Source organism: Branchiostoma floridae, chromosome 17, assembly GCF_000003815.2.
Source record: "Branchiostoma floridae strain S238N-H82 chromosome 17, Bfl_VNyyK, whole genome shotgun sequence".
NCBI lineage: Eukaryota > Metazoa > Chordata > Leptocardii > Amphioxiformes > Branchiostomatidae > Branchiostoma > Branchiostoma floridae.
In genome coordinates this window covers 4,450,109-4,463,020 of record NC_049995.1, presented here as the reverse complement: position 1 = coordinate 4,463,020, position 12,912 = coordinate 4,450,109, and the positions used below count along the sequence as shown (strand labels likewise).

Here is a 12,912-nt window from a genome sequence, read left to right as displayed (position 1 = left end):
CAATCATGGCGGGGGTGTAAATGGCCTCCTACTGGTCCTGCTGCTGTGCTTTTGGTGGGGATTTTGCGGGAGATCTTCATCTTGGGTATATTACCCACAATGTATTTCGCAGTGCATGCGCATTTGAAACCGAATTAACCGGCTTATTATAACTCCTGTGAAAAACATCCTCCCCAGGTCAGTACGTACCGAAGGTCTCCATGCAGCCGGGAGAGATCAGACGTTTCCGGCTGGTGAATGTCGGACCGACCGACATGTTGGAGATCTACCTCGAAGGTAAGCTGCCTCGTTTGAGCAGGTGAACGGTAAGAATTTTATATTTACAGATTGATAAGTTAGAAACTAAAGTGAAAGTGGGTCATCTGCGCTTGTCCGGAAATACTGAAATTTGACCCACATACTACGGCATTCTCGGGATCGTCGTGTGTGTATCGTACCAAGGAGGTTGAAACAGGGAAAGGACTCCTTCCCCTGTTTCAACCTCCTTGATCGTACGTAATCCAGCTGCATTATAACTGAGAAGGCAGTCTTAGACCCTTGTCGGCGCTTGGCCGTGACACAGCCTGGTTGTCAACACTACAGCATCAAAATCGTGCGACGACCTACGACAATCGTAAGCCTAATGAGGTCCGAAATGTCGTGCGATCGTCGTTCGATTTAGACAGCCTTTTTTGTATCAAGAAAGCACACACATGCATGGCTGTCCCCGATGATAGCTCTAAGTTAGAGATCGTACGGTGATCGTGCCCTATAATCGGAAATGCTCCAGACAAATAGTTACCAGTGCTAATAAAAAATCTTGATATGGAGAAAGCTATCACAAATATGTTGATAGCTTATGATTGGTATTTTCTCACAGGTTGTGAGATGGTAGTCTTGGCTTTTGACGGAGTTTACGTAGATGAGCCTTACGAGACGAAGTACGTCTTCATATCGGACGCGGGCCGAGCAGATGTGGCGGTCCGGTGTGCGAAGGCTGGGTCTTACCAGGTAGGCGGAGATACTGTACTCTCCAAGCAGTGGTTAGGTTCTGGCTGTTTTTTAAAGTGCTTTTAGGCATTTTTAGCGGTATGATGCATGACTGCGTTATATTATATTGTTAGGGTGGGCCGAATACTCACTCTTCGCAGCCAGGGGCTGAATTGCGAGCAGCTTACAATAGGCGGGGCTAAATCGCAAGGGTCTGGAGCAAGCTACTATTCGGTGCCACAAAAGTGACCTCAATACGACAGTAATTGCCCCAGCTGCAGCCATAGGACTCTTGGCCATGGTTTTAAACCACTCACACCGGGAAGAACCCATACTTAAGTGTGGTGGGATCTTTAACGTGTTCGAGGTGTGGCTCTCCGCAAACACGGGACCTCCATTTAACGTCCTAACAGAAGGCCCTAACCGAAGCTAGGTATTTTCAACTGAGTGAAGTGAGGAATGTCGTGTAAAGTGCGTTTCCCAAGGACACGACATCGGAGCACATCAGCGGTTTCGAACCCGTTACCTCTGGGGTCTGGGTCAAACATCTTAACGATTGTACCACAAACAGCATAATGTATTGTATGTAATTGGAATTCTTACCAACTTCTTTTTGTCTAGCTCATTTCCCACAACGAGCCGGATCAAATCATGTCGTTGGGTGTCACGCCGGTTTATGATGGAGTCTTAGCGACCATTGAAGTCTCAGGTATTCGTTTTCACCTAGCCTGTTTGTAGAAGTTTGTTTTTATTTGTGGTCTTATGTATTTGTTTGTACACCTGTGTTTGTAGGTAACTTGTTGCCAGTGATACTAGTAGACAAATACAATGTGGAGACAAAGTATACAAAGGGAGGAACTATCGCTTCTTCTACGAATAGGCAGAGTAAAACGATGATGATCAAGAAATTGATGGAAAGTCCACTCTTTATCACATATAAACATACCATGATACAGAGTTCATATATTCTACTAATCCATCAACACTATGTTATGTCACAGTCATGTGACTTTAAACAGCCAATAGGGCATGTTGATTTTATCATATGAATGATATCCTCTGTGAATCCCCCCCCCAAAAAAAACTTCTTTTTTTTTGGAAATGGCTAGAAAGTGATGATGTCATCCAAATGATCAAATCAACATGGCCTAAGCAGCTTGGCTACAAAAATATGTTGTAACATTATTATTTGATATTACAGGTGAGCCGGTTAAGATGTCTTTTCCTACCTCCTTACCCGAGAGGCCTTTCTTCAACGAGGACCTGAGAGAGTTCCCCGATATCCAAATTATGGGCCGGAACGTGGTGGAGTTCGGGCACACCCCCTACATCAACCGGGAAAAAATGCAGGCTGATAACTACTTCCGGTATAAATTCAGATTGGGAACTGTGCAGGTGTGTAGTAAGTTATCATTGTTTGGTATAGAATGTCGCATTTTGTTTGGTCACAAATATGCAAATATTTTTGCTAAGTGCATGAATCATGCTTCTCATTTTCAACAGTTTAATAGCAAGCAGGCGTATGTATACCAATTCGGCAAAGCAAACTCGGTTAACCATTTGCAACAAGATTGGCTATGCATGTGTCTTTTTTTTACTTGATATATTATTTGTGGTAGAAAAATAAAACGTTCTACTACAAACCACAAGTTTTTTTTTACCTTTTACATTATCTTGTCTGTGTAATCCCTTATAGTACAAATTTGCCTTTGCAAATTAATCATTCGTAAGATAACAATTGGTGAAACAACTGGTTAGTTAAAATGTGATCTTGCATATGGCACTACCTGGATGTCTAGCCTTCATTTTGTTTTATTGCTCTTTAAAGGAATGGTACTTGGTGAACGCTGACCCTCTTTTGGGGCACCCGTTCCACGTGCACGTCAATCACTTCCAGGTCGTCGCCTACAACCAGTACAACGGCCCCGTGGTCAGCTACTTGCCTAACGTATACCCTGCGTTCTACGATCAACAGGTAGGATAAGCCTGTTCAAGAATTAAACTGCGCGTGCGTAGCAAGACGCGCGTTGTAGGTAGTATGTCAAAGTCGAATGCCTTTGAGACATAGAAAAAACATGGTCTAAACTGTTATTAGAGGCCCTCGTTCTTCTTTGACATATCATCCAACTATGTCTCATGCGCATGAGTAGTTTAAACCATGAATTGACAGTTGGCTTCTTACATACTATTATTAGAAAAATATCACCTGTATTTTAGAAGAAAAACAGCATACAGCGTATGATAGATCTAAGAATGGACAACTTTGGTAAAATCTACAATTTAAGGCTGTTTTAAAACACCACAACTTTTAGTCGTGGCCATTTTCCCAAATTATCCAGTGCACCAACGGTACGACAGTACAGACAACAGCAACAGTTGCCATGGCAATGTTATGATTGTATGTCAAAGAATCATACACGAAAGATGACGTGAGTGAAAACGTGTTGCTTCCTAACAGGGGTTTCTCTGCGAACAACAACTGGTGGACTTTCCAAGTTCTGCGTTAAAACATCTGAACATAACGGTCGATCTGAGGTTCCTGGGGCACGACACTAGGGACCGGGGCATGGCGGGATACGTGCCGATTGGCCAATGGAGGGACACCATCTTGGTCCCGCCGTTGGCGAGCATCACCATCCGGTTTATGGCTCACGAGTAAGTATGTAATACTATTTGAATGGAGTGACCGTTACAGGGGAGGGGCTGCTAAATCGAATTGCCCATTCCCTACATGGTTAAGCCATGCCAAACAATCACTTAAAAACATATTTACCTACATTTCAAACCTCAAGTCTTTACCCCCACTGCAAAGCTGGATTTGTTAGGTGTGTTTTGGTTCAAAAAGCCCGAGTTCAACTCCGGCATTTTAACGAGCTACAGCCAGATGATTGTCATGATGTCAGGATTTCACCCCCTCTCCTAATGTCCCAGTCATGAATATGAAGGTCACTCACAGGTCAAAGAATGGCAAAGGTCACAATTTTTGGCAAGATTTTAAAAATATACATGCTTCAGTCACTCTTGCAGAAACATAGACCTTTGTGATCGAAATTTGCCCACGGAAAAAAATTATCTAAAAGATACTTTCTGCGCAGCTCCGGAAAAGAACTCCCTCCCCTACACCGTCACTGTCTGATCTGTTCTTTTTGTACAGTAGAAGCCAGTTAATTGCACGTCGGACAAACGCAAAAACGGTCCATTGCACGGAATCCCCAAATCCCAAAGCTCCCATTCACTCCATTGTTAGTATTGGTAACTTCACTTATCTGCACGACGAAAAGATACCAATGCCGGATCATGAATTGCACGAAAATTTGTCAAACATCGTGCACTACACGTCCATTGTCTAATTACTGTAATTGCATTTGAGATCGTGGGGAAAAACTTTTGCGTGAAGGAGAAAATATTTGCAGTGGTCTTAAGTTCTTGGCAGCTAGTCAGAAACACTGACCCAAAGGAAAATCTGAGATTTTGTTTTAACGTTTTTTTTAGGTACAACGGAACTTGCGTCATCCACTGTCACTTCCTGAATCACGAGGATAAAGGGATGATGATGGTGACGGAAATCGTCGAACCTGATGAGTCAATCGGGGGCGCACGCGTCACTTCCGGCTGTTTTTACCCGGGCACCTGCAGATCCACTGACGAATGGCCTGACATCAGAAATAATAGTCCCTAGTAGGGCTGGGTATCGGTACAGCGTACCGGTACAAAACCGGTTTTTCTTATTGGACCGGTCTTTATTATTGGACCGGTCCAGAAAAACCGGACCTGAAAAAATTAAGTAGACCGGATGTTGAACCGATTAGAAAATTAACAGATTATTTTATCAGGCATTCACACGTTTTGGCGCTTGCAGGTGGAAGAAAATAACAAGAGTGAAGTAGTGTAGAGTTTATAGTAATTTCTACATTTAAGTTTTACAGCCAATCGTACAGGCGCAGTTAGCATTGTAGGATTTTAAAACGCCAGTGTAAGTCTAATACTCCACTGAACAGATTCTTTGTAGTGAAATGTGCCATTGGTACGAGTCATACTGAATAAGGTCCAGGTTACCGGACCTGGACCTGAATTTTCTGTACCGGTACCCACCCCTAGTCCCTAGGGCTCCCCGAGGTTAGTTGCGGTACAGTTTCATCTACAGTGTAGAACGGAGGGCTGACAAATTTGTTGCTGTTTTTTTTTAAAGAGGTTAAAATGAGAGGGGTGTAAAGTTATCCCATGACTTCACAGTGCTTAGTGCTTGCTGAATTCACCATGTTTGGTTATGTACGCTTATATAAGCTATTGGAGACTCAACAACATCATACATGTTATAGTTCTTGCCCAGCTTTAATAGTTGTTAAATTGACTTTCTTTTTTAACATCCAGGTAGCAGTAGAGAGAAAAATGGCAAAGTATGAACACTTGAATGAAGAATTATACCAGGCCCTATAGTGAATATGGTGTGATCAGTATGATAGAGGTTGGCAGTAGGGTTGGTTATGTATGATAATGTCAGAAAGCTGAAATAACTTTCAATCTAGGTTGCTATGAAATAGCACTGAACAATATTGCACCTTGGGGTCATTCCAAGTCTGAAATTTACAATGTTATCCAAACGGAATATGTAATTTACGGAGTGCAAATCACATGGTTCAACTTTTACTCACAGCACTTTCTCTGATACATCGGTACCCTCGTATATGTCTGGTCATGTCATATACCACCCATTCTTCTTACAAATGTACAAGGAAATAAATTACTGTTCACGTTATCAAAGTTTACACAAACAAACCATCTTTCCGAACAACACAGGGCTAGCTATAGCTTTACTGTACATGAAAAGCTTACTCAACACCTAGACTACATGATTATTGCGTACACCATTGGAGTTGTGGAGTACTATTAACACAAACAAACCATCTTTCAAACAGCACCGTCCTAGCTATAACTTGACTGTACATAAAAAGCGTACTCCGAACACCAAGACTACATGATTACTAAAGTATTGCGTACATCGTTGGAGTTGTGAATTACTATTAACACAGACCATCTTTCAAACAGCACAGTATAACTGTACATCAAAAGCATACTCAACAAAACTACATGATTATTGCGTACATCATTAACGTTGTAAAGATACTAATGAAAAGGGGAAGCTAAACGGCCTCTCTTTTTACCATCACGTGCACATGGTCAAACAACTGGTCGATGTTCTTGACCTAAAAAAAGAATATAACAAGCGAAAATAAAGTTAAGGCTGCTTCAGGAAAAACGAAATGAGAGTGTGATTCGTGTCTCATTAATTCATTTATCAATACTATTGGACCAAAAGTGTAACACGCGTTTTGTTGTGTTTTGTTTTGCTTATATCATAATTACCTGCAGCTCAACGAGGTCCCAGTATGCCTCCAGGTCGTTCATCGTGGGTCTGTAGGGGTTGTCGCCCTCTGGCACCTGTCAGAAAAAATGCAGTGTAAGATCAAAGAGTTCCATTTTGGCGACGCCTCAGGGGCGTCAGTATTTTTACTGAGTACGCTTAATCATTGTAAATTTCGATCAATTGCCATTGGTAATGTCGTTTATGCAATTTACAGTTAATTTGCCCTTCATAGGTAAGTATGTGTGCGACAGCAAACGAACAAGAAACATTGCTACCGTTTTATTGCTTATTAATGCAATGACTTACAAGTGAATAATAATAACTTTTGGCAAATGATGCACACTGTTTCCTTCGATACTATCAATGTATTATAACAGAATCCCCAGGATCAACAACCAATCAAAATCTGCGAACTCACCATAGCCTCCTGGCATTGTCCCTCAAACCTCGCCATGGTTGACTTCTTATTGGTTGTAATGAGAGTGCACTGGCCAATGGCGCTTCTCACACGTTCCAACACTGAAACAACACGTCGAAGACTTCAACAGAATCTGATATAGATATATTTAAACGTTTTCCAGTATGAATGTGCATTGCTTGAAGAAAGACAAACAAAATACAATGTAGAACGAGACCACTTCAATTAAAACATATAAATAAAAACAGATGCAAAAAGAGATGCTAATATTTGACCACTAATTGTCACACTATCATTGGCTGACCTGCTAATTGTAATGGACAGTCAAGATCGGTTTACAACGTCTAGGTTCCATCACCATGGCTCCAGGTTGCACTTGACATGTAACATGAGCGACGCCTAGCAGATTTTGTGAGAAGTGCAGGCAAATACACTCCACGTACCATTTGAAGGGACCTTCCAGCGTAGATACTTCTCGACGTCCAGGCAACGCCCCGCAAGGCGCTCTCTTTCCTGCTGCACTCGCTGAAGGTAAGCTGCTGGACTGCTCGACGACTCCAACACAAACGTACCGTTTAAATCGCTTGGTGGGTCCTCCTAACAGTTTTGTAGATGTCATGAATAACACACGTGATGTACATTTGCTGAAAGAATTTCAGGAAATAATAGTAGTACCTCTTACCATTATGTAATTCCATTTTCTACCTTATTTACTTTATCTATTGTTATGACTTTACTTGTATTACCAGTACGTACTTCTTTGGTTTGTTGTATTATATTTTCATGTTCGATGTATTTAAGTTGATTTGAACCATTGTTTTATATATATGCACGCAGGGTGCATTGAAAACCGCCTAAGTGGCGACATGTCGTCCCTAGTTAAATAAATAAAACGAAATGAACTTATCAACGCGAGTTTGATGTCCGCTCTGCGTTCGGTTGGTCGTGAGTTCAATCCCCGGCAGAGTCATACCAAAAACGTTTAGCATATGCATGATGCTTTCTCTGCTTAGCACTCAGCAGTTCGGGAAAGAGTATGGAAGTTGAACAAAAGTAATGAATAAAGAGACTCCTCTTACGCAACCATTGCTTTATTCTCACCGACGTTTCGGTGACCGTCTGTTACCTTCTTCAGGGCAATTCTGATTGGTTCACATTGTACTGCAGGACAGGTGTCACTGATCACAATTCAGACGTGGTAACAAAACGTAAAAGCAGGTATCTTGTCTGGGCTTTTAGGGTTTATACTAGTATTAATATATATACCATGTTTATACTTATTGTATAGATTCAATTTCTAATTGTATCCAACAGTTGCCAGCCTAAAAGTTTGAAAACAGGTACTGTCAAAACTGAAATATTCAATCAGAAAACAGCATATGACAACAACAGCAGGAAGATAATCAAGAAGTTATGGATGCTGGCTCCTACCTTGACGCCAGTAGAGTCCTGCTCCGAAGCTCTCTCCTCATCCGGGACTCCATTTTCTTCTTCCTTGACTTTCCTACATTTCCAAGATACATAGAGAACACTTAACGTTCCAATAGACGACAACAGGACAAGCCCTAGTCCATATTTATCCAGGGCCATTATCAGTAGATATACATAGAGATATAAAACTGATGTTGTGTTTATACTTTGTTGCCGATAGCAAACATGACGCCATAGTTGAGTTTCAGCTTGTTCCAGAACATGATAGGGCGCTGTGTGTTGTCGTAACATCTGTCGTTTCACAAGTGCGTACTTCTAGAACACACGCCTATGCTTGGTATTTTTCTGTATGAAAGTTAACGTAATAATGCTCAGATACGTTGCTCAATTCTAGATGTTGCTGTTGGTGACTGTGACGACGACCATATAGCTAACCTAAAAAGACTAGAGGGATAGACCGAGGTATATATACAGGGAGACAGACAGAAAGAGGGACCGAAAGAGACAGAGAGGGAAAACAAGGGTGTGGATGGGGACAAGGAGACAAAGAAGTAGCGATAGTGTGCATGTTGGATCAGTCGCAACTTGGCAACAAACTTTCAAGAAAATTTCCATACCAATATAGACATCACTTTACAACAAAATCAGGTGTGTTTTTTTACCTCTCTATTTGATGTTCTGTTGCATCATCTTCCGTAGTAACGGTTTCTACAGCTGTAACAGTTTTTGCCGGCTTCCGTCCACTTTTGCCTCTTGGCGCCGTACTTCTCGTCGGTTGAACTTGCACCGTATCCTTTTTGGATCTCCGTGTGCGCAACTTGACATCTTCTTGAACTTGAAGTTCTTCACTTTTGTCTTCCTTGTCCGTTTCAGTTTTACGGATGTCATGGCCGTCCGACGAGGTAACATGATCTTCGGAAGCCTTCGCAACGGATTTTCTACGACGTTGTCCTCTCTTCTTTTGTGTTTTCTTCGTGACTTCTCCTTTTACGTCATTGTTGTGACCTACACAGTCAATCTTCGGGACTCCCGTGCGTTTTGCAGTGTTCACCAAGGTTTCGGCAGCATTTTCGAGACTACTGTCAGCTGAGTCGGTTGCTTTGAGCAGAAACCTTCCGACCAGTCCACGGCGTGCTTTCGACCCGGGCGGTCGAATCAGTCTTCCGCTGTCCAGTCCCTCCAGAAGGACTGCCTTCAGCAGTGCCTTCAACTCGTCCACTGGAACACCAGGGTTTGTAGTCTGAAGAGGTAGCAGGATAGCATTGACTGTCGCCCCTGTAGAAATACAAGGCAAAATACAAACGTAGCTATAAAAAGGCATGTTCTGGGATATATGTATAGCGTTTTAAAAGTTGTACGTTGTATTCGACGAAGCGACACTTACAGTGCCCTGTGTTGTTTTGTCTATCCGTGGTCTCTACAGAGGAATTTGGTCGCCGAACGCCTATAGGCTACAGTCGAGGCCGCCACAGTAGACACGTTTGTGTCTCGGGCCTCTGCTTCATAACAACTTACCTTGACAACGGACGGATTCAAGGGTATCGACCATGGACTGCTTAATGGACTAACGAGTATGCGTCTACAAGTGCGAGTAATGCGTCTACAAGTGCGAGCGTCACCACCCCCAAACATGCCAGTATAATCTTCGTCAAGATTGTGGGCATCAACGGGAAGAAGAAGAAGAAGAAGAAGCGCAAGTATAAGCTAAATAAAGGTTCAGACAAAGAAAGATGTAAGCTGAAGTTTAGACAAATGCCATAGGTCCACCCACTTCCATCAAAACGTGGAAATTTGAAATAGAGCATGCCAAAAACGCAGCTATTTGACAGACATGCAGGGTTTTTTTCTCTCACTTTCTCATATCACCAACCTTTCGTTATGACAAAATGCAGGCTTTTTATTCAACACCATCTGTGCAACGTTGGATTACATTGTGCATCTTCCAAACACGAAAGGATGTTGCTGTTTAATCCAGTTATTCACCAATATGGTCATTGTGGAATTCAAATTGTGATAACTGTGACGTCATTGAAACGATATTTTGGTCACTAATTTGCATATCAATCATCATTTTACCACAACAACCATGCTACTTATTTCTTAAAAACGTACGTTCAAAACTATGATATGAGTCATCGACAAAACCCAAAAGAGGAGAATGGGTGACTCGATATGATTCAATAAATGTGAACCAAAGTGAAGTACCATCAGTAATCGAAAAAGCGTTACATTACCTTTCAAGCATTTAAGTAACTCTTTGAGTTCGAATGAAGAGGAAGAATTGAACACAGCATTCTTACCTTTTGGGTCCTTGAGCTTTAATATCACATTCTCAACAGTTTCTAGCGTTAAAGGACGCTGAGAAACCAAAGTATCTGTCGACTGCTTCCGTGACACAGAGCGACGCGTCTTGCGTCTGGCCATGGACGACATCTTGAACACAGTCTCCAAGACGAGGCAGGGATGCCTCATTCATAACCAAGACAACTTGGCAGGGCACATGACGTATAAGTGTTGTTGTCAAACTCAATTACAGGAAAATCTGAACTTCAAGGCAGTAGTCAACTATTACCACTCTGAAATTCAGTAACTTAAGAGTAACGCATGGAAAGTACAGCAAAGAGCGATACGGAGTATTTCTCTATTTAAAATGAATGCGTTTGAACCCTCCCTGGCAATTGATATGGACGATCCCCAGGGAAGCACAGGTGCGTATGATTGAAAACAAATCATCATCAACGTTAAATTCGATCGTTGGAACAACTTGTAGTGTGTAATTCTCTCGTACCCCGCAAGGATAAAAAAAAGGTTGTGAAAAACCGTTTTGAGTATAGATAATGACAATGACAATGAAGTTTATTGCATAGATCTATTCATGCAGTCAGTTTGTTACAACTTGAGGGAGTAAACGGAAAGCTATACATATACTACAATTTACGTGCTTCACTTCATGTGTAGACGAACTTGCAGAGTTTTTCCAGTATATCGTAGTTAGATGATGCCATAAGGTATTTGAACAGATCTTCCTTCGTTTAATAGGTGCGCATATTTTTTATCTATATGTGTAGCATTAGCGAATGCGTTTCGCAGATCTTTGAACAATGAACACTCTAGGACAAAGTGTACTTCGTTTTCTACATACATGAGACTCTTATCGCAAAATATACATAGTCTATCATTAAATAATGTGGACAAATGGCTAACATCCCTTCAAGGAAGTTTATAACGTCATATTCATAAGAAAAAAACGAACAAACAAGGCGTGAACATGCACCTAATAGCTTGCGAACTAGGCGATAAACAGTTTAGGCATACGTATACGTGCCAGGTCTCTGATTGCTGTACTACTAGCTAACCAACCGCGACATTTGTTGTGTAATCAGGTATCGACCTTCGACCTTTCGTCGGTCAAAGTTGAACATCTTGCAAGTGTGTGCAAGTTACAGAAGATGTGTTCTGTCTCGTGTTGTGCGTCTCGAGTTTCCTTCTCACGTCTTGAAGACTTTGAGTCTTTGGCGCAGAAGCGTCTTCCCAAGGACGTATGGGAGTACTACAGCTATCCGTCGTGCAGCGGATTCACACTTCAGGAAAACAAGCGGGCTTTTCAGAGGTAACGTTACGTATTTCTTATAATTTTCAACTCTGCTGGACTTTGACCTACCGAACGTTCACCGCTATACGGAACCCTTAAATACTAGTAGCTTCTTCTCCTTTGCTATTGCTGCCATATGTTTATTTTGAACCTTTTTTATTTGTCATTACTCAATGTGAGTGATATAGATGGGACCTCATTGAGTATTCTTGCTAACGTTATATAATTAAAAAAAAATGGGAATGATTACGTTTTGGGTCTCCTGGCGGCTTTCGTGGTTCTGCAGCAGAACTTACAGTTTTGATATCTTATATGCTACTAAAACATGTTTTGGTCATTATTTGTGGATGGTAGATTTGTGTTCTGGAAATGGTTGTTGTTGTTGTTGTTGTCCTCGTTTAACGTCTATTTATTTCGCTTGACGTGGCCTCTTGGTGCTGAGTAACACATGGTTCGCTTTTGAGTTATGGTGGTGTGTGTTTGGGCCCTCTGGCAGCTCATTCTTGAACTGCAGGGGCATTTTTGTTAGAATTGTTGAAATAGGATTGCAGGATAACCAAGGAGCTTTTATCATAAAAGCTCATTGGGATAACTCAGGAAGGGATTGACAGATTGGCTTGATCTTGACACTCTTTCCTCCCTCAAAAGCTTCTGTATGTATTGACCTGGTACATACGGATACCCTTTGTTCTCCGTCATACAATCTTTCCTCCCTTCAAAGCTTTGGTACATTTTTGACTGACCAGGTACAGACTGCTGCCGCGTGTCCTGCGTGATGTGTCCAGTGTGGACACTACGGCCACAGTACTGGGCAGCCGACTGGACATGCCTGTAGCCCTCTCACCCACCGCTCACCACTCACTCGCACATCCTGATGGAGAAAAGGCAACTGCAAAAGGTTAACTATTGTAAAATTGTTATTATGTTCTGCCTTCAGAAGGTTTATATAATTAGCAGTTACTCAGTGTCACTAACGAAAGATAGTAGATGCTTTCCAACAATTTCTAAAGTCATATCCAGTTGCTTGTCAATGATAATTGCTTGCTATTTGGCATATGTTGTATTTACTTCTTTGTCAAGTTATGTAGACCACAAACATACACACGCACACACAGAAACACACACACACAGAAACAC

General features: G+C 41.8%; 3 protein-coding genes across 3 annotated transcripts in view; 2 read left to right on the top strand and 1 right to left on the bottom strand.

Annotated features, from left to right (window-relative positions):
- Positions 1–4,765, top strand: part of LOC118404924 (blue copper oxidase CueO-like) — an 11,571-nt gene extending 6,806 nt beyond the window's left edge. The window contains exons 7-13 of the mRNA XM_035804308.1: positions 178–276; positions 860–990; positions 1,591–1,678; positions 2,171–2,364; positions 2,798–2,944; positions 3,428–3,624; positions 4,462–4,765. Coding sequence (XP_035660201.1) covers positions 178–276; positions 860–990; positions 1,591–1,678; positions 2,171–2,364; positions 2,798–2,944; positions 3,428–3,624; positions 4,462–4,648 — 1,043 coding nt within the window. The 3' untranslated portion in view covers positions 4,649–4,765. The remainder of the gene's footprint in view (positions 1–177; positions 277–859; positions 991–1,590; positions 1,679–2,170; positions 2,365–2,797; positions 2,945–3,427; positions 3,625–4,461) is intronic.
- A 523-nt stretch (positions 4,766–5,288) lies between these two features.
- On the bottom strand, positions 5,289–10,799 carry LOC118404923 (disks large-associated protein 4-like). Its single transcript, XM_035804307.1, has 7 exons — positions 10,484–10,799; positions 8,846–9,458; positions 8,184–8,256; positions 7,196–7,349; positions 6,753–6,853; positions 6,334–6,408; positions 5,289–6,173 (listed from the first exon to the last, which is right to left on the bottom strand). The coding sequence occupies exons 1-7, from the start codon at positions 10,653–10,655 to the stop codon at positions 6,111–6,113; spliced, it is 1,251 nt and encodes a 416-aa protein (XP_035660200.1). The 5' UTR covers positions 10,656–10,799; the 3' UTR covers positions 5,289–6,110.
- A 1,574-nt stretch (positions 10,800–12,373) lies between these two features.
- LOC118404147 (hydroxyacid oxidase 2-like) overlaps positions 12,374–12,912 on the top strand; it is a 4,594-nt gene continuing 4,055 nt past the window's right edge. Inside the window, exon 1 of the mRNA XM_035803160.1 lies at positions 12,374–12,673. Coding sequence (XP_035659053.1) covers positions 12,601–12,673 — 73 coding nt within the window. The 5' untranslated portion in view covers positions 12,374–12,600. The remainder of the gene's footprint in view (positions 12,674–12,912) is intronic.